The 21,324-nt window shown below is 39.5% G+C and overlaps 1 protein-coding gene across 1 annotated transcript in view; it reads right to left on the bottom strand.

The window, feature by feature from the left end:
- Positions 1 to 12,827: 12,827 nt before the first annotated feature.
- Positions 12,828 to 21,324, bottom strand: part of atp9b (ATPase phospholipid transporting 9B) — a 284,027-nt gene continuing 275,530 nt past the window's right edge. The window contains exons 27-29 of the mRNA XM_067981947.1: positions 20,826 to 20,883; positions 19,191 to 19,394; positions 12,828 to 14,997 (exon numbers count right to left, since the gene is read on the bottom strand). Coding sequence (XP_067838048.1) covers positions 14,861 to 14,997; positions 19,191 to 19,394; positions 20,826 to 20,883 — 399 coding nt within the window. The 3' untranslated portion in view covers positions 12,828 to 14,860. The remainder of the gene's footprint in view (positions 14,998 to 19,190; positions 19,395 to 20,825; positions 20,884 to 21,324) is intronic.

Below are 21,324 nucleotides of genomic sequence, written 5' to 3'. Positions count from 1 at the left end.
AGTGGTACTGACGTCGGGAAGATCATTCTTGTGTGAAGAATTGCAACAGTTGGAATGGTCTTTCAGATGGGGCAAAAAATCTGGAATTATTCAAGAGGTGGTTAGATGTGATGGAGGGACCATAGGCTTGGGCATAGGATGATGATCCAAATGGATCTCCTCATACGTACAGAAAAGCCGAGTATTTCTGAGATTGTGATTTTGTTAGCAGTTGTTAATTACAAGAAAACCGGCATCTTTTTTTGTTAAACGAGGACTGTCACTTCCCCCTCCCCCGACTTCTCAGAGATTTTGTTTTATTGTAGCAGGGTATCTCAGGGACTAATAAAACATGCCACAGATTGATTTTGGGATTTCCCACATGGCAAATTCTTAATCTCAGTCATGCCATCGAGGAGAGCCCAGGAGTAGAGCTAGTTATTGAAAGGCGGAAATATAGATTGGTGAGTCGCCACATCAGATTCTCAGACACCTTCCTACAATCTTTAGGGTTTTAAAACCAAGCTTGGCCTCGTAATGTAGTAATTTACTCAGTCTTCTCCGCAAACGTTTTCAACCTTAGTGATAGCCATGGTTTTCCAATTAAAAATCAACAGCTGTTATTAGGAGCAGCCTGGGGCAAGTTGCCCGTTCACTGCTCTGATAAATTATGCGTGACATGGATAGCTGTAAAGTGATGTAAACAAAATCTGTTTTGCTGTAGGGAGGTGAGATTAAGACTAGTTTATTGGCATTTGCTGAAAGAGAGCAATAATGTGACATTGAAGTGAAAATAACAACCTCAGGTAGCCTAGGCATCTGAAATTTCAACCATCCACAAAACCACAAGTCATTCAGAATGCTGCAGCCCATATCCTCACCCACATCAAGGCCTACAACCCATGGTCCACTAGCTTCCCAGTGTCTCAGAGAATCAATTCTAAGATTCTCATTCGTCCCTTTCAAATTCCTCCACGGCCTCATCTCTTCCAGCCCTGCATGCACCCTTTGGGTCCTCCAACACCAGCGTAGTTCCCAATCCATGCTCCTTCTGCTCCACCATCAATGACCACTCTTTCAAGCTGTTACTGGGGTAGAGTTTCATTGACACTACCTGTCCTTTGGTAGCTCACTCAAGTGGCTGTCCTTCATATGTGAGACTCGACATTGAACGCTGGTCGTATATGTTCAAGTGGACTGCAGTGAAGGTCAAAAACCAAGTCCTCTTCTTTCCTCTCCTAACTTCTACATGCATGTTCTTATCAATAAGGGTAGCAATCATGATTGGAACATTAGGTAATGTTTTCCATTCCTTAAACCAGGGGCACAGGATCCATTAGTAGTAGCCCAATTTAGTTAAAACAGACTGAGAATTGCACTCAAAACCTTCTTGCTTGTATGGCTTTATTCACTGAGAGCTCAGGGAACTTTCTCCTAAGGTATTGAAGTCTGTTTACTTTTGTTACCGTATTGATCATTTTTTTTTTATTCGTTCATGGGATGTGGGTGTGGCTGGCCAGGCCAGCATTTATTGCCCATCCCTAATTGCCCTTGAGAAGGTGGTGGTGAGCTGCCTTCTTGAACCGCTGCAGTCCATGTGGTGAAGGTTCTCCCACAGTGCTGTTAGGAAGGGAGTTTCAGGATTTTAACCCAGCGACGACGAAGGAACGGCGATATATTTCCAAGTCGGGATGGTGCGTGAGTTGGAGGGGAACGTGCAGGTGGTGTTGTTCCCATGTTCCTGCTGCCCTTATCCTTCTAGGTGGTAGAGGTCACGGGTTTGGGAGGTGCTGTTGAAGAAGCCTTGGCGCTTATGCTAAGTACTTTAAAAAAAGATTAAAATACAACCTTTAAAGTTAGCATATAATAAAGTTTAAAAAAAAACTTATTTCATTTAAGTTGAGCATCTAATTAGAATTAATACAAATGACTAAATATTATTCTTGTTCTCACTTTAAAGGATTCAGTTCGGTGCAAGTGGACTCAAAAGAAAAAGCAGTGACAGAATATGTTAGTATTGGTTTAGTGTCCTTTCTATGTAAAACAGTTCTTTACAACAAATTTCTTTCAATGATTTAAAAATTCTTGTTTATTTCCTCTCAGCAATTTGCTTTATTAAAATTAATGACAACAGGTTTAGCTTTATTTGCCCTTCTTGAGGAGGAAAGAGATTCTTTAACTTGGTATGTGACAGATGTCAGCTTTTAAGGCTCTTGGTATTTGCTCACGAGGATGGGCTTCCACCATTTAAAACATTCACAATGGATCCAATTGACGAGATTGGAACATTTGCCAAAGCTGTAACTTATAGAGAAGAAACAAAAACAGGAATCGTTGGTGTCCGAGCCCAGGAAAGGCCTGTAGCACTTTTAAGGCTCTAGGTACAGTGCGGTCAATTAATATTTTGGGAAGAGATTTGAGAAAAGCAGGGCTCAAGGGGGTTAAGTCTTGACTTTTTGGTGATTAAAAAAATAAATTGCCACGCCAACTGAAACAGCTCAACTTCAACACTCCTTCCATTTACCAGTAAAAGGATAACACCTAATCGTAGGAGTCACATTTCAAACCATCTTCATCTCAGTGTTAGTGGATTGATATTACTGACGGATATCCAAACAAACAGTATATTACACTTCAATTCATTACATAGCAACACAGATTTTTCTGATTGATTACAGTTTGTAGACTGTCCCAAGATAGGATGAGATAATAGCAGAGTAGAAATAACAAGAAACACCATCAATTTATTTATTTGAAACCCAATAATTAGTTTCAGACAGCAGGGTTAAGAGAAGTTAGAAAAATTTCCCCAAGTAACAAAGAAAGAAAAGACTTACATTTATATAATGTTTTTCACGACCTCAGGACATCCCCAAGTGCTTTACGGCCAATAAAGCACTCTTTGAAGTGTAGCCACTGTTGTAACGTAGGAAAACCAAATATTTCTTTATATCTCTTTCACACCTAGCTGATGTATGTCAATATTCCAGATTGACATCACTGTTTGCCAAAACAGATGTCATTCTGTTTCAGTAGCAAGGATAATCCAGTACTTTAAGGATGGTGGGTAGTCAGTTCTATGTAAGTACCTAATCAGTGAATAATTTTAATGGAACCGAAATTAATTTTCTATTTTCGCCTTTTGTATCAACTCAATAATTTTAGCAGTAAAAGAATCTCTTTCGTTACTGAATGGTGGGAGGTAGGATCCAATCTTTACTCCTTCATCTCAAGCTGCACAGCTGTGGGGAGACACCAGACATGATCTGTGATCCAAGCACCTCCCGATAGAGGGGCCATCCTCAGGCCACTCTTACATGAACCCTCAGAGCAGGACTGTCAGAGGCCTGGGAGCAGGTCAGTTACTCACCAGTCCTGCTGCAGACCACACACTTTCAGGAGATTGGATGGAAGAAAAAAAATACAAAATGAGCAGGCCATCAAGGCCTCAAAACAAAAAAGAACTTTTTTTTTTATTTGTCCAGGTTCAGTTTCACTAGGTTTACCACTCAAACTACATAGCCATTGCTTGTATAATGTGCAATTTTTAAAATACATTTACAACAATCACGACTAGCATTCTGTGCAAGGTTTGAATATTGACTTGAATTTAACAGGCATTCAAGGCTAAAAGCTCGTAGGTTACATTAGCAAGAACCAATACTCTCAAAATCTGTGCGTCTTCAACATTTTAGAAACTGGTTTCAATAACTTTAAATATTGTCACGATTCCCAACAAGAACTCAATCGGATTCTTGGAGGTGTCACAGGAGAAATCACAGTCAAAAACAAATATTTATTGCAAAGGATTGAAATCTAGCAGGCTCGGATAGGAATGAAAGAATTGCATTTATATAGCACCTTTTACATCCTCAAGATGCCCAAGGCACTTTAGAACCAATGGATTACTTTTGAAACACATCCAATTTACTCACAAGGTCCCTAAAACAGCAAATGAGTGAATGTTTTCAGTGGTGTTGGTTGAGGGATGAATATTATCCAGGCCACTGGGAGAACTCCTTGCTCTTCTTTGAAAAGTGTCATAGTGACATCTTTTATGTCCACCTGAATAGGCAGGCAGGCAAGACTTCAGTTTAATGTCTCGTTCAAAAGATGGCACCTCTGACAACGCAGCTCTTGCTCACTACCAGACTGATGCATCAGCCTGGATCACGTGTTCAAGTTCACAGTGGGGCTTAAACCCACAACCCTCTGTCGCAAAAGCAAGGCTACCAGCAATGGAGTCATGCTGACACTTTCAAGTAAACTTTGTTCCCTTTCATAGTGGCTTGTTTATTTGTTTTCTTTCTTGAGGGTGCTTTTCCCCCTCCTGATTTTTCTCTCCCCATCCCTCCTCTGCTAAAGGCAACGGGGTAGAGTTTCCACTTTGGGTGCAACCAGGAAATTATGCTCGAAATTGCACTGGTTAGGTTACAGTTCAAAGTTCCACTAAAAATAGTTTGCATAATCACAAACGTAAAATCTTCCAGCATAATAGAACATAATCGTTTCTTCTTTTTTCCCCTTTGAAAAGTATTCCTTGATGTATTTAAGAGTGGTAACCCAGTGCAGTTTTATTAATACAGCTGAAAATGGGTTTATCACCAAAAATAAGCATTTTTAATAAGAGTGTCCAGTCCTCCAGCTGTGAGTAACTGGATTTAAAATCACTGAAAATGTCTTTTTTAAAAAAAACTTTACTGAACCATTTAATAGTTTCATTAGTTCACACTAGTCGGTTTATTAGTAAATTATTTTTTGATATGAAAAAACGTTTACAACGTGCCTACCAGTGCCTGAGAAAATGAGTGCAATTTGAAGAGCCTTCCCGAGCCAGCACAATCGGCAGAATCTCACAATTTTGACCTGGGGTAGGGGAGGGGGGTGTGTGGACAGTTTGTATGCGGGGCCTGATCTTGAATCTTGAACCAGTGTACAAGATCACAGAAAACACGAACGTAAGTGTTTTTGGGCGTTACTCACTTACGTTTAAAATTCCCCCGATCTTTTGCGCTGGTTCGGCTGTTCGCTCTGGAATCTGGGCGCAAAACCCGTGACCTCTACCACCTAGAAGGACAAGAGCAGCAGGCACATGGGAACACCACCACCTGCACGTTCCCCTCCAAGTCACACACCATCCCGACTTGGAAATATATCGCCGTTCCTTCATCGTCGCTGGGTCAAAATCCTGGAACTCCCTTCCTAACAGCACTGTGGGAGAACCTTCACCACACGGACTGCAGCGGTTCAAGAAGGCAGCTCATCACCACCTTCTCAAGGGCAATTAGGGATGGGCAATAAATGCCGGCCTCGCCAGCGACGCCCACATCCCATGAACGAATAAAAACTCTACCCCAATGTGTTATATGTTGGAATATATTTCCACACACAGTGATTGCCCTCCTGTGTCTTTCCCAAGTGGTCATACTTCATAAGGTAGATTTTCCGAGTCCTGGTCAGTGACGAGATACCTGGCCCACTGTGAGTGCTGATCAGAAACTCACAGGCAGGGTTTAGGATGCTCAGGAGAACAGCAAGAGAAAAAAAATTGTCACTCTTTATCACAGCCCTTTTAAATACACCTCTTGCCAGTTACCACAGTGGCACTGATGTCAGTCTTGTAAATGTCCAAAAGACTTATCATCCTCCCTCAAAAGTGTGGGAGTCTCCAGCTTTAAATAACAGGCTCCCACGTTCCAGTTTAAAGAAAACATTTCTGAGGATTCCTGTAGCTCAGAGATGGTCTGAAGATCTTGAGAGAACTTGTGGCTTGAAATGGTAGTGGTGGTCACTGGAGAGGTGCTTCAACTCGAGAGAGCGAGAGATTAGAGTAAAACCAAAGAGGAAGAGTCATCCAGTCGGAATGAAGCAAGGAACAGTACGCAAGTGAAGACACCTTTGGAAGAAATGGCATTTCTAGTCACAAACTTGCCTCATGCCTATTTTCTCTGTAAATTCCTGTATGACCAGAATTCTTTTTGATCCTAAATCTTAATCCATCAGAGCCTAAGGTTTTTAGATGTCCATCTTGAAAGCAGTGACTACACAGGCAGGGTTTGCCTGCCCCTTTAGGTCAGGCAGCATAGAAACGATACAGGATGGAGTTAATAGTTGGACCTAGCTGCATTTCAGACTATGAGAAGCGGGTCTATTACTTTCCATAATTAAACGACGTGCTCACTCTTGGGTAGAGAGCATTAAGCCACTATTAAACCCATAACTGACAGTAGTTCACCCAAAAGAATCTGCAGACCAAAGATATTGTTCTGCAGGTTAGACCATGCCAAGAAATCTTGATCCGAGAAGACCTATCATCCTTCAGGCTGTAATGATGGATTTGAGTAAGCGGTGGAAATGACCATGGCACAATGTGAACATTCAACATTCCTGTCTTATTATTTCTAGATAATTTTCAGTTGATAAAGTGGTATACTGAGATAAACCCATTGCATTCTTTAATTTTATTTTGTGTTCAAGGCAAGGGATGCTTAAACTTGTGAATGGAACACTTTCCATTTTGGGCACCCAGTGCCAGTATTAAGTATTCTGAAGTCAGGTTAAGCATAGTTAGCGACAAATTAAAGTTCCTTCTACTCTAACCCCAACCATTTCCCACACAAGTCATTATATGAGATTTTCAATTGAGTGCCAAATTAAGGGAAATTCCTGCCGTAATTTCCATGGGTATCCTCCTGGTCTCCCACCATAACTTTGGCGGAAATCCAGGAGAAATGGCATGTGGCTATTTACGCCGTTTCTCCATTGTTTTCACCGATTTTCTGCCAAAGTTACATTGGGAGATTGGGGAACCCCCGCAGAAATTCTACCTCCCCGTGCTAATGGATCCACGCCTGTTAGAACTGGGTTCAAGTGACCAAAATTCATTTCGCATCAGATCCTTGCAGTGAAAGGAGAATTTCATCCCATCAGCTTGGGTTGAAATTGAACCAAAGTCCTAGGAGTGAAAGGTCAGTGTCTAGTCCACTGTACCACCTAGTTCCTCCCAGCTGTTTTTAAAAATCATTATTAATGAACTAAGGGAACATATAAACCAGGGTTAACGTGAACTGTTTATTCCTATGGTTTTAGATATGAGGTTACTGCAGTAATCGTTTGTTTTTTGAGATTGAATTAATATTTTGTAATTCCTTTTCACCTATTAGCTTTATAGATATTTCTAGAGCCTGTCAGTGATTAACTGGAGTGAAAACTGACTGAATCCTTTAAAGAGGGGGGCAAAATCCAAAGGAGTGGGAGAAAAACTCTGCTTTCTAAGCTCTGCTTCAACCTACAAAACAAATGGATTAACCAGCCTTTTGAGACTAATTCTAGCCACAATTGATTAAGTCTCCAATAATGCCAACACAGTGAAGGCTTTAGTGAGTACTTTATTCAGGAACATTTGTATTTCTAAACTATATATTGTAATTTCGTCAATATTCTCTATTAGCAAGCACTGTGACTTTTATGATGTTATAAGTCACTACTAGAGCACATCTATTTTTTGTGAAGAGTTTTAGTGCTACAGTTTACTACTTTTGTTTTATAAGGTTAACCATCTGCATAACAGACCTTAAATTTCAATTTCATTTCAACTTTTAACTTAAATATATTTAAAATATCATTTTCAAAACAAAATAAAACCAAACCCTTTACTCATCATTGTCAGTACGGGGGCTGTTTTAGTGCTGACCCATCACCAGAATCTATGGTGATACATTTTACATCGATTTGGAACCCAGACTTTACAGACCTTTGGGGAATGAATTACAGTCTACATCAGTCCACATCTGATCAGCAATTTTCCCTACAGGCCTTTTGAAAATGTACCCACAATTTGATGCTTTGTCTGCAAAACCTTACAAGTTAAATGGATTTAAACTACATCATAAATTCCAGGGCTCAACTGTTAATCAAAGCAGAAAAAAAATACATCACAGGGTAAATGTAGTATGCTAAAAAGAAACTTAAGTAAAAAAAACCATGTAATGGTGGTCCTGGTAGTTTACCAATTGTTGTTTGCATATCTTCACACTCTTTTCTTGGAGAGGACAGTGTTAAGTAGTGGATTCACAGGCTGAATAACAGTGACAGATCAACAACGAACACTCCTCCCATGGCCGTAACCACCTTCATACCAGCCGACTGGATGGTTAATCCTATACAGCGGGAGAGTTTTATGAGCTCCCACAACCCATACGATGGGGGGGGCACACACACCCATCCACCCATCCTCATTGGATATCAATCCAGAATTCAGAGTCAGAGCTCCAGTCTCCACTTACCGAGACTGTCTGGAGCGGGGTTTGAGCCCTGCACTCTCTGACTCGGAGGCAGGAATGTTATCACCAAGCCAAAGGATCACTCCCGTTTCCAGTTAAGACTAGTACTTTATAAACCTGCGGTCATGGTTTTGAGTCTCAGCACTACTTGTATCACCAGACACACATGAACTTGAATTTCAACTCTTTATGATTGAGTCATTGGGCCAAATCTTGTTGGAAAAATAACGGCGTGTGAACGAAGCACACTGTTATTAATGTGCAAATCAACCAGCAAGTTCAGGGGATTAAGGGATACGCCATGAGTTGTGAATCTCCAGAACCTGCTGGTCGATTTATGCCACTCCGCCGTTTGCTTCACACAAACGGCATCTCACCCTTAGCCTCCCCATTACTTTTAAGAACTTGCTGGGTTTGCACATTAAACACACCGCAGAAAGTTAAGACTGATAATTAAGAGCGTAAGTACCCTTTTAATGATGTGCTAATTGTTAATGCAGAGCCAATCAATCTCTCTGGTCTAGAAAGGGAAAGATTTAAACTGTTCCGACTCATTCCTGCACGTATTAAATTATCCTTAGAGATTTAAAAATGTTAAATTTAAAAATCCTTTTTCTTACTTTTCCTTTCTGTCTCTTCTTTCTCTCTCTCAATCCAAATTTTCGTTCCCTTTCTATTTCTCTTTCTAAACCTGATTTGACTCTAATTCACCCTCCCTCTCTGTTGTTCCTGTTTCTTTCTCAATCGTTAAGGAGATACACCGTTGGTCCCGCCTTTCACTGAGGTCCCAGATTCCTCATTCCCCCCCGTTATCAGCTCGCACTTCCAGCAAGTTACAGCGCAAATATTTTTCGAGCTGAAGGGTGCAGGAAAAACTCTAACGGCATACGCCGCAAGAAGCCCCACTCCAGCAAGATCTGGCCCAACATAATGAGGGGCCTTGCAGTAGGAAATGTGCAATACTTCTCCTAACTGCAGAGTGACAACTCTTTCTCCCCCCCCCCCCCCCACCAATACAGAATTATTTCTCTGACGTCCCGTCTGGTGCTGTCACAGTGTCAACTTCTGCCACAATTTTGTCAGCACTTTCCTCCTTGACCATAGTAAACCCAGCTTCCTCTTTCTGTCTGTGTTGGAGTTTTGATTCCGTTCAGTGAGCAGCTGCTCACGCTGTCTCTAAGTTGGAGACAGGGGGTTGAGGTGCGCCGGCTCATCTTTGGTGGTTCATAAGAACATAAGGAATAGGAGCAGGAGTAGGCCAATCAGCCCTTCGAGCCTGCTCCGCCATTCAATAAGATCATGGCTGATCCGATCCCAACCTCAAATCTAAATTCATGTCCAATTAAATGCCCGCTCCCCGCATTCAATCAATCTTGTTTAGGTCAATTCTCCTGCAGAGGTCTGTCGCTTTTCTCTTTCCAGCCACTTTTACTGCTGTAGTCCCTGCTGTTAGTGTTGACTGTAACCAGACACTAATCCCAGAGATTAAGTAGTCATGGTAATCGCAACATGACGAGTTGCAAACATCTTATTGGACAGCTGAGTCTTCCCAAAAATAGCTGGAACATTTAATAGGGCATAAACGGTGCCTTTGTCATTGACATCTCGTGGGTGGGATAAATTGTGGCAACTGTATTTGTTCTCAGGATGTGGGTGAGGGTGGCAAGTCCCCATCTTTTTGCCTATCCCTAGTTGTCCTGATAAAAGAGTTGTGGTCTTTCTTCGTCAGCTGCTGCAGTTCTCATGGTGATGGTGCTCCCATGATGGTGTCAGGTAGGGAATTTCATGATTTTGATCCAGCAATGTTCCCGAGGTTGGTGGTAGAGGTTATAGGGCTGCCAAAGTAAACGTGGTGATTTATGGTCCCACATCTGTAGATAGCATATAATGTAACCATAGCACAGTGGTCATGGAGGGAGTGGATATTGAGTTCAGTGACAGGGGCACCAATCAAGCAGTCTGCTTTTTGCTGACTAATGGTGTGTTTCTTGAGCCTTGTTGGGGCTGCATCCTTCTAGGTGAATAGTAAGCTTCTGGTTACTGGTGGCCCCTATGCTCTTGATAATGGGGGACCAGATGGTGGTGCTGTTGAAGGTCAGGGAGAGATGGTTGGGTCTTTTCTTGTTGGATATGGTCACTGCCTGGCAGTTATGCAGTGCAAATATTAACTCTCACTTGTCATCCCGAGCCTGGATGTTGTCTAGATCCTTTTGTAGGATGTTTCATCATTGGAGAAATTGTGAATGGAGCTGAACACTGTAGAATTGCCAAACAGGTCCACTCCTGATCTTATGATGGAGGGAAGGTCAAAATTTACTATCCAGCAGGATTGCCAAGTATCTATGCAAAAAACCTCCCTCCCCATAATTAGTCTATCGATATGCTCACAGGAATAATAGCCACTTTAGCAAGGTGCTTGAGAGCACCAGGGACTGGGAAAGGGGTCAACATCTTCAGGAGAAAGGTGGATGGGAGAAAAATGGGAAGAACAAATGCTGGAGATGCAATACAGACAATTTGGCAATAGACTATTGGACTGTTTCCTAGTGGAAAGTGGCAGTATACATCATTTCATAGGCCATCAAATGAATAGAGATGGACGGACAAACATACGTCTTAGGATGTGTCTGAAATAGTGTATATTCACAATGATTTTATCTCTGACGTTAGTGGCAAGTGGACTTCTTACAGCAATGTGGACGGTCTATTGTGGGAGAATGCAATGAGAAAATACTAACACTGGACAAAAAACTTTTTTTTTAAAAGGAGAAAGAAGAAATAGAAGTTATTAAATTTAAGGAAGTGTTATGATAACCACCAACAACTTGCAATGATATAGTGTCTTTGGCGTAGAAAAATATCCCAAGGCACGTCACAGGAGAGTTATCAAACAATATCTGATACCGAGTCACATAAGGAGATATTAGAACAGGTAGGTCACAGAGGTTGGTTTTAAGGAACATCTTAAAGGAAGAGAGGTAGAGGGGCGGAGGGGTTTAGGGAGGGAATTTCAGAGCTTAGGGCCTAGGCAGCTGAAGGCACGGCCGCCAATGGTGCAGCAATTAAAATGGGGGATGCGTGAGAGGCCAGAATTGGAGGAGCGCAAAGGTCTCAAAGGGTTGTAGGAGGTTACAGAGATAAGGTGGGGCGAGGCCATGAAGGGATTTGAAAACAAGGATGAGAATTTTAAAATCGAGGCGTTGCCGAAGGAGATACCCGAAGAGGTGGCCAAAAGCTTGAAAAGGGGGGTTTTAAGGAGGGTCTTAAACGAGGGAGGTGGAGAGAATTCCAGAGTGATGTGCTTGGGCAGCTGAAGGCATGGCCACCAATGATGGGGCAAAGGAAGAGGCGGGAGTCACAGGAAGACAGAGCTCGGAGGAAGAATTGTAAGGCTGGAGGTTTCACGGATAGGGAGGGGCAAGGCCATGAAGGAATTTAAACACAAGGATAAGAATTTTAAATGGGAGGCGTTGGGAGATTGGGAGCCAATGTAGGTCAGCGAGGACAGGGGTGATGGGTGATGGAGCAGAATAAGATATGGGCAGCAAAGTTTTGAATGAGCTGAAGTTTATGGAGGGTGGAGGATGGGAGGCTGGTCAGGAGAGTAATGGAATATTCATGGCTAGAGGTGATAAAGGCATGGATGAGGGTTTCAGCAGCAGATGGGCTGAGGCAGGGGCAAAGGCGGGCGATGTTACAGAAGTAAGTAGTCCTTGTGGTCGAAGACTCAGCTCAGGGTAAAATGGGACACCAAGGATGTGAACAGATTGTACACTGGTTGTAGTATGGTGTACACTAATGTGCTGTACACTAACGATCACCAAGGTTGAAGATTTATCAAGACTTGTGCTGGAGAGTTGATAAAAATATTTAAATTTCACCTATTGTATCAATTAATATACTTCATGTTCAGCTTCATTTTGTATCTGTGTTGTGATGCCACTTCTTACCTCAAGTATACAAGTTCTGACATTCATTCCACCAAGTGCCAGGTAAGCAACTAGTCTATTTGGAAAAAAATCATTGCTACTGCAATAGATTTGGGCTGGATAATAATTTACAAAAACAAAAAGCATAAGTTCTTATTTTTTTCCAGTGATATTACTTACTTTTAATACATTTAATATACTTGAACTTTTATCAATTTTTTTAAGCAACAAGTCCTAGTGCATTATTAGAAAGATTAAAAATTAAACTTAAATTAACACTCAACATTTAAGTTAAAAACAATAAAAACTTCAGCAAAGACTACATTAGACATTTTATGCAAAACAGATCAGAAGAAATGTTTTACTGTTTTTGTCCATTTTGGCTTTTAATCGAATGAACAAAAATGAACAAAGGAGAAGATAAAGCAGAACAACAGGAAATTAACTATTAATTTTAGAGCAACCAGAAACACTCGGTTTCCTAAGTACAGACATATGCAATACTATGCTCAAAATAATATATACACACTCACACATACACTGAATAGATAGGCAACAACATTCTATGGATCAATGGTGATATGTGAGCCCATCACATCTCCGAAGATTGGAAAAAGGAGAAAGACAAGTCACTATGAAAATGTAAATTCACTTTATTGTGCACTGAGGGAGCTCCAGTTTGATTTAACAATACAGTAAAATCTGAAAAAAGTGGTCACCTTCACCATTAAACTCAAGTTGTTCCTTAAAACTTTTGAATCCAGATGATATACAGTGACACTTAATGGCTTAACCACAACAGTATGTTAATTTGAAAACAATTACCGTGGCTGTATTTGAGGGTGAAAGCTAGACCCTGATGCAGGCTCCATTTACTTATATTGCTAACATGTTCATTTCTATTAATAGGTGTGGTGTGGCAATAGATGGATACTTAATCCAGATGTTTGCTTAAATCAAGGTGATCATTAGAGCACATTTCACCATTATTCATTTCATTACAACTACTTCACAGCTGCAGCATAGAATAACAATCTGAATCTGATGTCAGGCATCCATCATTCGAAGGCTATTTACAAAAATGGTTTACAACTTCCTTTCACTATCAGAGCAATGCTTCTGAAGTACAGCCATGGGAAGCTATTTTAAATGGACACATGTTAGCATAATCATGTGAAACTAGAGTTCAAATGTTTTAATTAAAACTAACTGTCAGGAACAGCATTGGAACCTATCAATGATCTCTCCTGTATGACCCCCCCCCTTAGGCATATTACTGGATACACACATTGATAAATCAGAACGCTGGTTAATTAAGAATATGAATGCAAAAAAGATTTTTTTTTATAATAGATGAATACAAAAATGTATTTCCACAAGTCAGAGACCATTATATGAAGTACCTTGCTTCTTTACTAAACAACATAATACATTTGATTCTCATATATTTTCTAAATGGAATTTCAAGTGAGTGCAGTAAATTCTAAATCAGTGCTGGATCCAGGAAATTGCTGCCGGGAAACATTGTTGATCCTCTTTGTAAAAATACCACATCTTCTACTGTACTCCACTTTATTATATAAACTCTAAATAAATCAATCCAGGAATACAATGCCCCAGAATAATTGGAATTATGTTCTTGCTATGATTTGAAGAAAGTTGGTTTCCTTACAGTTGCTTTCTAGACTATATTTATTGTACAACACTCCAGGAAAACCCTCAGGGAAAAAAAGTCTAAATTCTCCCAGACTAGAGTCCACAATGGAATAAAGGCTTGAGTCTGGCAAAGAAAAGTAGGAATGAAAATGTAAAGCTGTACAAATAATGCATCTTCTTAGGCTTTTTGCAAAATAATAATTTTCAAAACTTTTTATGTAGAATGCCTCACATAAAATTCAGTTTGTAAAATTGATAAGGTAAATCTCCAAAAATAAATATGAGTAAATAATACTGGGGAGAAAACAAAGGGGAGGTAGACAGCAATATGCTAATGACAGTGTGGTATGTTGAAAGCCTGCTGTGCATATCCCTGTTAGTGCATATTTGCTTCACAACGCAGCTGCAATTTAGAGACAGGGAAATATAGACAAGTTAATAGCAAATGCTGAAGTGGAGAGCACTTATAAAGGTAGCTGAAAAATTCCAATAAATATATAATGCTACTTTGTTGCTTTATGCGCAATGGCATCAATAAGTGAGCTTTTATACGACACAATTTGGACTATTGCGCTAACTAGTACTTTATGGACAATTCTGCAACTAGTTACAGAATTGTTATGCAGGAACAATAAAAAGTACGTCAACAAATTTTTAAACAAAAGTACATTTGAATTTTTACATAAATTAGCAAGAAAAAAAGGGAAAAAAGTAAAAAAGATATACAAAGACAAGTTATTTCCATTTTCTCCCTGACTCCATCAGTACTGTGAAAAGTTTGAAGGCATTCCTTCATTTCAGAGGTCCTTTGCAGTACCTGTTATTCAGAAGTGCTGTCATTTTCTTTCAATGCTCCACATGCAGTGTGTGCAGCATTTCATTGCTTTTTTTTTGGCTGTTTGGTCAACAGACCATTTTCACAAGACTTCAGTTTCCCTGTGAAGTGTTTTTAGGGATGATTAGACCCCTCCGCAGCGACGGCAAAAGTGTCACTTATTGAATGAAACATCTGCACTACGAGGTAAGTTTGGAGTAACTGGGTGGAGAGAATTTGCGCTTCAAGTACTTGAGAATATAAAGAGGAAGACAACTGACGAGGGTTATCGCTGACACTTTCCACAGGAAGGTCACAGTGGTGATAAAGGCGACATCTGTAAAAGCAGGAAGTTAATTCCATTACATTATTAGACATATGGCTTAATGAGTTTCATCTATTGATTAACCAGTACACTTTACTACCGTGAATGCAATTTTAAAATGGTGCAAAAAGGCTGACTTTTTTGCAAGCATCGTTTCTTTTATATTAAGTAAAACACTGAATAAATAAGCACAAAAAAGATAATACAGTCCGTAATGCAATCATGATTCTATATAGCCTGTAAATTAGATTTCTTTACAAATGAAACTGAAATCCAGGTTTTAACTATTTTACAGATTTATTCCCCTTCGCCTCTTCACGTTAGGAGTGATGGGCTATGATGCAGACACTTTGGTCATAATGAATGTTATTATACCACAAGATGGTGAGGCAGGGTGCTTTCCCCAGTAAGGTCTCCTCTCTCTTTCTCCTTTCCCACTGGGGCTGCTAACTCTCGTTGGACTTATTTCTGGAGGTTTGATCACATGACTATCTGATATCAACAGTGAGGCTGCAATGGTGGCGGCAGATTCCCACAATGCCCTACACCGCTGAAACCACTCTATAGGGTGAGCGGAGCGGCCACATGTGCACTCGGGGCTGGCTGTCAGAATAGCTGCATCAAGTCAGGAATGAGCTGGGAAAGAACAAACTGTGCCGTTCCAGATACAGCCGTTGAGCTTGCAAATTTTTCTCCGAGGTTGCTCACAGGAGTGCTTGGGAGATCAATCCTCAATTCCAGGAGACTCCTGGGCAATTGGGAGAGTTGGCAACCCTACACCCCACCCTTGCCCCTCCCAGAGATGGAGTGTTCCATCTCTGGTGACCAATTTCTTCAATAAAACAAACGTGTCTTCAATTTTCTGTTTGTTTTCCATAATACAAAAATGTTTAAAATGTGCAAATGTCAGACATCAGTATCTACCTCGTGGAAAAACTGAGTCAGTTCTTCGGGTCACACGCTATAGTGATCCTTAACATCTATTGAGATAGTAGGCATTCAACATGCACATCGATTTGGACAGCAACTAACCATATTTGTTAGACATGTATACTCATTAACATGGAGATTTCACTGTAGTATTATACTTACTTACAAAATATGAAAAATAAAATTTACTGGATAGAAGAGAAAATAAGGTGCTCTAACAAGGTAATCAAACTGCAAAGAAACAGGAAGAGAAAGGCAGCTCCTAAAATGTGTGCCATCATAGACTTTCCCCAATTTATTTGATCTTGAGGGCAGAATTGCCACAGGTAAAACTTTCAAGGTAAAACTATGAAATTTCCCCTTGATCCCTGAAATGAATCAAGTGAAACTTAATTAACATAGTAATGCATTTCAGCCACAAGACGACAATTGTCACTGACCATCCAATTATCCCTTTTCTTTCCTTCAAGATATTTTTACAACAGTTATTTGAATTATTAACCAGGAAGTTAACTTTACAATCTACATTACTTACTAATGACTGGTTGCATTCCTTAGATGATATTCCTAAATTCTCAGGACCAGAATCATAGCTTTCCAAATAATGTTTTATTAACAATGCCTATATTCATTATAACATTCAACGGTATTCTTAACCCAGATATGTATCCAGCATTTTTTAAAAACGTTACATGCTTATGAAATAGTAGTAGATGTGAGTTTGGGGGGGGCGGGGGTGGGAAGAGAGAGAGATGGAGAGGAACAGAGTCCTTCTGACCTTGAGATTTTTATGTGTCCTCTAGTTCTATTTTAAGTTAAATGATCTTATTATCTATACTCCTCAGCATTTTACATGCAATTAAGGGGGAATTTAAAGATCTAATAATAAAATGAACTGGGTGTCACACTTCCAACATACTTAATGACACTGGGAATTGACAGGATAACAACTTGCTTTTACACAGCACTTTTAATGAAGATAATGACTCTTCCATCTAGCAGGGAAATCCTAAACAAGAGGACATCATCTTAAAATTCAAACTAAGATGGATAAAAGCAAATTCAGAGAAAAAAGTGTTCACACAAATGGATCTGAGAATGTGGAATGTGATATCGCAGAAAGCCCTTAGATCCAGAATCAATTGGGGTGTTTAAAAGGGAGATAGATATTTACTTGTAAAGGCTTCCTCACACTTAGCTCGATGAAAACACTCCCTCCTGCTTCCAATACAAAGCCCTAGTTGAATGCTCCAAAATGGAAAGGATTAGCTCTCAAAATCCGATCAGCAGATACACCAGAAAACAGCTAATGCAGCAACCATAAGGGACACCTACATTGGGTACACATGGCATCCTGAAGCCATGTCCTTCCATAAACTGGAACACACCTGCATTACCAGTAAAACTCAGCTTGATCTCAGTAGTATTTTACATTCCCCTTCATCTACCACCCCCCCACGCCCCCCCCAAACCCAGAACAACCACTACCTTCACAGCTCACATAAAACTCCTGGAACCCTCCACCCTCCCAGACCACCAAATGAGATACCCTGGGATTGTTCAACATACAGCAAAATCTCAAGCAAGTGCCTGACAACACATACCAGAAAGAAAAAGGACCCACTGCCCCAGGTGAAACAAGTTGCTGTTGTGTTTGTATAAAAACATAGCAAATTAAAGTTTGGTGATTTTTACGGTGATTTTCATTACTTTTGACATTTTATTATATCCAATCCATTATTTCCCCTCCACAAATTTACCATGGCATAGTTACAGCCCCATTAATACACTTCTAGATGCATATTAGTGATGTACAAAAAAAGCCTGCAGCAAACATATACCTTTGCAGCTCTTTTACTACTATGACCTGTCTCTAACATTCATTAGCCTTTTACTGTTCATTTTGTTAATCCAACATTCAGTATTATTGTCAGTTATTACCTCCATACATTAGTACTCAAACCAAACTGGCATCCTCTTAAATGGGTAGATTCTAAGGTTTTTAAACAAGGTATGACTCCTGCATTAACAAGATCAATTTTATAACCAAACAGTACGCCATATTGTTGGGCAATTGCATACACTAACTTGATTACCCTCCCTAAATCTCTACCCTTCTCTCTCTCTCCACCTTTAAAAACCGTATCAATTTCTTGACCAAGCTTTCAGTCATCCCTTGTAATCTCTCCTTTCCTGGCTCAGTGTCAATTTACCTATGCCTGCCTGTGAAGTGTCTTGGGACATTCCTTATGCTAAAGGTGCTATATAAATGCAAATCTCTAATTTATTGTTACCATTGTTCTGGATATTGGTGAAGTAAAGTCAAACTTTATTGGTATAGAACTTATTGTTTTAGGAATGGATCTAATCACTTTAAACTGGGCTTCCATGACAAAACGAATGGGAGACATGATGGATGAAAGAGAGACCTTGTAACAAATGCTTTTACACAATGTAAAAAATCAATACAATCTTTAAATCAATTATCAGACAATCTGTTCCAGGTTATTTTTTAAAACCATACTGTATAAAATGTCAGCTTCACTTTTTGTTTACTGCAGCAGGACAAAAAGGACACACTTGCAAATGCAACATTGGTTAATTAGAAAATAAGACCATTTACAATCGAAAAGACTATAAATTCTAACTTCACAAAATTTTCCAGAGTGTAATTGTGCTTTTACAGGCAACATAATGGCACTATTTAAAGTTCAGCTTTAGAAATTCCTACAAGTTTATTTCCACTGAAGGTTCGTGACAGAAAAATTACTAAAAGTTGCAAACGGCTCAAAGGGTTAATGTGGGAACAGCGCAGGATTTTATTTCACAGTGTAACCATGTTGCAACAGAAATGTTTTAGTCTGGAAATATTTTGAATGCAGATGTAAAAAAAACATTAAAAAAACGAAATAGAGAAATAAAAAAATTTAAAAAGAGAAAAAAAACCATGAGACCAGCTTAAGAGAAAATCGTACCTCAAGCATACGTACAACTTGTATAGAAATAAAAAAGTATTAAAATTTAGACATGATTACCACAGTGTCTGAAAGACGTTTTTTGTTCTTAACTTCAGAACCCTTCTCAGATACACTTAAGTTAAAAAGGAATGTAACCATTGATGTATAGTTAACATATGCCAACGAATAACATTTTCTATGTGGTTCCCTACTGATTACCAGAACAAAAGAAACACTATATCTCATACATGTAAAATAGAAGCTACAGTCTTTGGTTTCTTTTTCTTTTTAAAAAGACAAAATCCTGTTGCAACTTACCAAAGTACTCATTGAGAAAAGCAAGGGAGGCCACATAGCAGCCAAGACTGAGGAACTCCCCCACAACCATAAGCCAATGCCAGGTTCGGATAGTAAGTGCAACCATCAGCAACTCAGTCAAGATCAAGGCGGTGAAGGAAATTGCTACGACATGTACAAACTCAGACTCAAACAGCACCAATGCCCCATATATTAAAATGCCACCTGAAATAAATCAAATGCATCAGACACATTGCTTTTTATCTGATCAAAACTATTCAGTGACAGGACATGAGCAAGATCTGGTTGTTACATACTATAATTTTTATCCAATTATGAATGTAAATAGTGTCTGAAAGTCACAGTATATCAAGGATATAAGTGGCTGATTACAGAGCAGTTTTGCCAAGGATTGGATGCATATCACTCAGATGGGGACTGATACTGAGGTCAGTTAGAACCTAAAAGGAGAGTGGAACAAATAAAACAGAAAAATAATTCAAAATGTATCTGTTGAATCAACAGGTTCTAATTATGGATAAATGGTTTATTACTTGTTAAAGGAAATGCAGCATTATATTTTCAAATTAAGCTTATTTGCAATCACACTTTCTCAGAATCTGCTCAACAGATCTTTACTACAGTTACTATATCACAGTTTCATATGCTATATCCCAGGGAATTGATTTTTAATATATATGTATAAAGTAATTAAGATTACTGAGGCGACCTACTGCTATTATATTAGGACTCAATATCTGGTCTTTTGTTGTCTGAATATGGGCATTTGCAATTATCCATTTTTAAGTGAAGTCAACTTACAATAGAGGGCTCCAAGTGAAGTTTTTTTTTTCTTTGTTTTACTTCAATGTGTGCAGTTATAAGTTTTATTTTATCTTCCTTCTTTGTGCAGGGCCTTTATATAGATCATTTCCATATCATCCCTAACTGTCTGACTACTGGATTATTATACTACTGTTTACAATGTCACTGAACAATTAGCCAATGGCAGGCATTGCTGGGCAAATTGACAGCCATGTTAATGTTGTTCATTTAGTAAAACTGAACCAGTTTCTCACAGCAAAGACAGATTCAAAGCAGATACTACCATTGGGCGCATAATCATCTACTTGAGTAGTAGGCATACTAGTAGAATTCCTTCATTTTAAATGGGAGCGGTTTTAAAGATGCACCTTTCTTAATTTATTCTAGGGGCTGAATATAGTCTGTTCAATCCAAGTATAAGCTATGCGGAAAACAATTTAAATTCAGGCTTCTTAAAGGCCACATTAATGTTATTGGAAGTGTTTGGTATCAAGGGTAGGACCTGTGTTTTCTAGGGATATTCTGCACACTAAGTGTTTTTGGTAATGTTTATTTTATGGGTAAACTTTGTTTTTATTAATATTAGAACATTTTGGAAATAAATCAATTTTGGAATGGCAATTTCAGGTAAAAAAAACACTAGCCCTAACTACAAATCACAGCACCAGTCACCAAACTGGACTGAAATCTGAATTAGCCCAATTAAGGATCATCAAAACACAGCTGTTCAAATTTGGATTTATAAACTAATTCAGACCTCAACAGTTTGTTCCATTATTAACCGAAGGTTCCTGAAATTCTTACCTGCAGAATGTAAAATTTGTGACATACCTTGGTATATGCTTATTAGAACCCAAATAAGGAATGTCTTGAAGGACAACGAACGCCCCTGATGAAAAGAATAAAATTAATTTTAAAAGCACGTGTGTATTATTCAATCTCTACTGTGCATATTTTTGCATAAATATTATGACTGCAATGACCTAATATGTAGCTGCTTTAAGATGTGTGTGTGCGCTGCCTGTTAGTTCAGAGGTACACGCAAGGTACCAGGTTCAATCCATGGCCTGTATTAATTAGCTGATCTCAGCTCAGGCAGCGGTTGGAGCGCCTCCAGATTAGGGAGAAGGAATATTAGCGCGATTTTCACTCGATCACTCCATGGTGACCCCCTGCTGGAAAGTGAAAATTTGCAATGCCCAATAAAGATCAGGCTCAGTTATATTGCACTCCCAGTTAAATATCCTGCTGACATTCGCCGCCAAGGCTCACTTTAAAAATGGCCTGTCGGATGAAGAACCGCAGGGCTGTCAGCACCAATGGAACCGTA

Source organism: Heptranchias perlo, chromosome 3 (assembly GCF_035084215.1).
Source record: "Heptranchias perlo isolate sHepPer1 chromosome 3, sHepPer1.hap1, whole genome shotgun sequence".
NCBI lineage: Eukaryota > Metazoa > Chordata > Chondrichthyes > Hexanchiformes > Hexanchidae > Heptranchias > Heptranchias perlo.
This window is presented reverse-complemented; position numbering and strand designations above follow the sequence as displayed.